Source organism: Sinocyclocheilus anshuiensis, unplaced genomic scaffold (assembly GCF_001515605.1).
Source record: "Sinocyclocheilus anshuiensis isolate Anshui unplaced genomic scaffold, SAMN03320099.WGS_v1.1 scaffold1392, whole genome shotgun sequence".
NCBI classification, from domain to species: domain Eukaryota; kingdom Metazoa; phylum Chordata; class Actinopteri; order Cypriniformes; family Cyprinidae; genus Sinocyclocheilus; species Sinocyclocheilus anshuiensis.
In genome coordinates, this window is record NW_015542476.1 from 195,392 (window position 1) to 200,084 (window position 4,693).

Here is a 4,693-nt window from a genome sequence, read left to right on the forward strand (position 1 = left end):
GAAAAATGAGGGCAAAAACAAAAGTGTTGCGTTTTACGTATATATATATATATATATATATATATATATATGCTAACATAAGCTAACGTATACTTGCCTAGAGCTCTCTGTATTTTTTATTACTATGCATATTAGTCAATATTTAGAGTAGCACGAGTATAAAGGTGCCTTTGATAAAAGTAATAAACAGTGTTGTCTTTTTCCACAAATGAAAATTGTGCTGGAATTTTATGTGTTCAAACACAACACATATACACACAATATAAAGTACAGTGCTGTCTTTTTATTCAGTTTACTCTATGGGGAAAAAACTAACTAACTGGTTTCATGGCCAGAGGAGAACTGGCCCCCCGACTGAGCCTGGTTTCTCCCAAGGTTTTTTCTCCATTTCTTTCACTGAAGGAGTTTTGGTTCCTTGCCACTGTCGCCTTTGGCTTGCTTAGTTGGGGACACTTGACTGATTGCACAGACACTATTGAAAGAGAGCTGAAATGGATGATGACATCACTGAATCATCAATGAACTGACAAATAACTCTTTGTAATTGTCCTCTTGCATTATTGACAAACTATTTTCCTATTTGACACTGTAAAGCTGCTTTGACACAATCAGTATTGTATAAAGTGCTATACAAAGCTTAGTTGGGGACACTTGACTGATTGCACAGACACTATTGAAAGAGAGCTGAAATGGATGATGACATCACTGAATCATCAATGAACTGACAAATAACTCTTTGTAATTGTCCTCTTGCATTATTGACAAACTATTTTCCTATTTGACACTGTAAAGCTGCTTTGACACAATCAGTATTGTATAAAGCGCTATACAAATAAAGGTGACTTGACTTGACTTGACTTTACTCGGCTTGGCTTTGAGGTTTTTATACAAGAGGTCAACATATGATGTACGTAAATCCTATCTATTTGTGTATTGTGTGTGAACCTACTTAGCCATATTTCAGGGACAAATTTGTAGGAAAAAAAAGTATTGGAACACCCCCTTCTAATGAATAGGTTTGACTACTTTAGTAATTTCCATGAGTATAAATCTTAATGTTTAAGCATATAATGATATTCTAGGGCAGGGGTAGGCAAGTTTGGTCCTAGAGAGCCCGCAGTCCTGCAGAGTTCAGCTCCAACCCTGAAAAAAAACTCACCTGCCTATAGCCTTAGTAATCCTGAAGACATTGATTAGCTTGTTCAGGTGTGTTTGATTAGGGTTGGAGCTGAACTCTAGGGCATTTTAGCACTTACGGTGCTTTTCTTGCTTTGGTACTTTTTTGTGCTGGCTTGTGCTTGGACCTTCTGGGAATTTTCTTTCATTTGTGCATGAAACGAACCTGTCCATTTTGCGTGACTTCGCGGTTTTCTGATATCGTGCCCATTGTCATGACGTCGGTCACATGACACAAATTAAACAAATAATATTTATTTTTGTTAGTACGTTTTATTTAGATTTTTTATTTTAATATTACGTAGCCTATTATTTGTTTAATTTCTTTTTAAATAATTATATTTTAATTATCTGCTTGTCATCAACTCGCGAACCCCAGTTTGGGAAACCCTGTATTAGGGTGTGGGTTAGTGTAAGAGTATTCATACTGTAACTATATTAAAATAATAGAAGCTAATTTGTAAGTCAAGTCAAGTCAAGTTTATTTGTACAGCGCTTTTCACGATACAAATCATTGCAAAGCAACTTTACCAAAAAGTCTACTGAACCTTTCGTGTCCTCGTCGATACATGGGAAGCGGTCCTGACACGATGATCGTCGTCGCGGGCGATGTGCTGCGCACCGTCTCGATCAGGCTCCTGAAGTCCCTCTTCAGTGTCTCCGTCTGCCGTAACTTGGTGTCGTTAACCCCTGAGTGAAGCACGACCGCTCCGGTGCTCTCGTCGCCCTTCAGGATCGCGGGTATCTGCGCAGAAACATCGAGAACACAAGCGCCAGGGAAACAGTGAGTGTGCACTTTACCTTCAGCTAACGTAGCACGGACGTGCCGGACGATGGAGTCTCCGATGATCACAGCGTCGCGTTCCGTCTCGCGGAGGGGAGCGATGTAAACTGTGCTAAATATGCATACCACAATGTGGTTTTTTGTAAAAACATAGTTTTGCACATTTTTGACTTCTGAAAATTATATTCATACGTTTTCTTTTAGTTTTATCGTTATTTATTTGGTAACACTTTATTTTAAGGAGCAATTCTCACTATTAGCTAGTTGCTTATTAGCATGCGTTTTACTATAATATTGGCTGTTTATTAGCACTTACAACGCACATATTAATGTGTTATCTGCATGACCATATTTTAGATCCCTTAATCCTACCCCATACCTAAACTTTACAACTACCTTACTAACTATTAATAAGCAGCATTAGGAGTTTTAGAAATTAGGAGTTTGAGGCAAAAGTTGTAGTTTTGGCTTTTGGATTGATTGTTTTTTAGCCTTCAAAATATCATTTCTGCAGAGCCCTTTAGCACTGTATGTTGTTTCATTTCATTCAGATCCCTCCAAAGTACACGTCAAGAAAATAATCAGCTTACAGGCGAGTGCTAATATGAAAAGTAATAATATGTATCAAATTTCACTCCACCTTTACTTCAGACCTAAAATATTTTTAGTATCTGGCAAAAATCTCAGTTATGAAACTAAAATGTCAGTGTCATTAAATTGGTTTGGATTGTCAGTAAACCAGATTGCTGTGGCTGAAATTGAATGTGGACTCTTTCTTGAGGGCAAATTCACAGTTGGTAATAACAAAAGCACACAGACTCAAGAGAATACACGTTCTGAGTGTTTGGTTATAACACCATGAGAGTTGAATGTGTGCTGGAAACATGATTCTGGGAAGGAGAGCAAGGTCATATTGGCAGATCTGAAGCTGCATTCCCCAGAGTTTAGCTGCTCTCTCTTCCTATTTCTCCTTCTGTATTCTTCTCAATAGAACTTTTTGCCATACCTAACAATAGTGAGTAAATTAAAAAAAATGTTTTGTCCCTATGATGATATTTAGCTGCTTTATTTTTGCATGTTTGCGACATGCCATTATATATGAAATAGCATAGACATATTCAATAAGTAATTTAAGTCGCTAGAAGCCCTTTGATTAATATATTCATACTCTGTCCCTCTGTGTGCTTGTTTTATTTGAATTCTTTGTCTTGCTGCCTCTGATTGTCAGACTTAAATCTGTTCAATTCAGATGGAATATATTAATCATAAGATGAGAGGCAGGCGAATGTGTGCTCAATTGTGTCTTTCTTTGTCTTTCATGTGTTCCGCTCTCAGATACACCCTCTGCTCCTACAGAAGAAGAGGGCTGACACCTGCAAATCCAGACTGCTGCGTCGCACCATCAGTGTTCCTGTGGAGACGCACTTCCCGGAATTACAATGTCATCTCTCAGTGGACAATGGTGAGTGTACTACTGTTACTCAACATGTTTACAACACGGACAGGGGCCATGGTCTCTCATGGTCATAGAAAACCTAGAAATATACGGAAATGTAAAACTTTTAATCATACTTTTGTAGTTATGCTTGACTCCTAAAGTATTTTATCCGCTATAATTAACTTTTGTGCATGAAAAAAGAGTTTATGAAGTCTTAGTCAAAATTTGTTTCCTCCCCGCAAAATATCCTATAATATAAAACCATCATTATTTTATTTTATTTTATTTTATTTTTAATTATGAGGTATCGGTCAAACTTTTGGTCACTTTTTTGGTCACAAACTACCTTTGATACATATTTGCAGATGAACACATTTGTTATTGTGATTAACGAAGAGAGCAAATATAGGAGTTGTACTAGCCTCAGACCATGCTAGTGACTAATTTGTGTTTTTGTATTATTTATTTTTGCTACCTTATATATAGTTACTTGAGCCATGTCATTTCCATTGATGCCAGCAGGGGAGGATGTTTGCTGCAAAATTATTTTCTTCTGGCAAAGGATGTTTCTTCCAGTGCCTGCATTCTTACAGTTTGGACTAGCTTTTATACTCATTGTGTTTTTATTTTGATCACATTTTTACCTATTATCTATAATGTGTGCATACAGTACTTCATTTGGCTGATGTTGATTTGTGCTATTTGACTGGCCTACCAATGCATGTATATTTTTCCATGAACATGCTACTGCAAAATGGACCCTGTCAAATGGATGATTTTTTAGAGAAATCCCTTTAAAGGTGTGCTGAGTGGTTGTTTATGTGAGACTAATGCTTTTAGCGTGTGTAGGAGCATCAAATTTTGGTCACTGAAAATGTGTCTTGACAACACATATTACCTGGATTTAAAATACAGAACAAATTTCAAGGAAATTGATTTAAAATCAGATGTTTTCAGTAGTGATCAGATTTGTTTTCAGTTGTGAATGTAGACAAGCCTGATCTAGGATCATTGGTGATTTAAAGTAATATTCTGGGTTAAATACTATATAATCATTTCTGGCATGCTCTTGGATAATTGAAAGTCAATGGGTGTGATTCTACCAAAAATTTTGTTTTTGTTGTATTTAACCCAGAATTGTGCAGTGTGATAATGTGTCTTGTGAGCTGACTGTGACTCTTTGTGACTGACTATTTAGAAATGCTCATAACGGTGCCTTATACAGTATGTAGGCTATACAGTTATAAAGTATGTTATTGTGTGTGTGTGTGTGTGTGTGTGTGTGTGTGTGTGTG

At 36.8% G+C, this 4,693-nt stretch overlaps 1 protein-coding gene across 1 annotated transcript in view; it reads left to right on the plus strand.

Annotated features, from left to right (window-relative positions):
* Positions 1-4,693, plus strand: part of LOC107693836 (disabled homolog 2-interacting protein-like) — a 171,142-nt gene that overhangs the window by 34,403 nt on the left and 132,046 nt on the right. Inside the window, exon 4 of the mRNA XM_016493359.1 lies at positions 3,296-3,422. Coding sequence (XP_016348845.1) covers positions 3,296-3,422 — 127 coding nt within the window. The remainder of the gene's footprint in view (positions 1-3,295; positions 3,423-4,693) is intronic.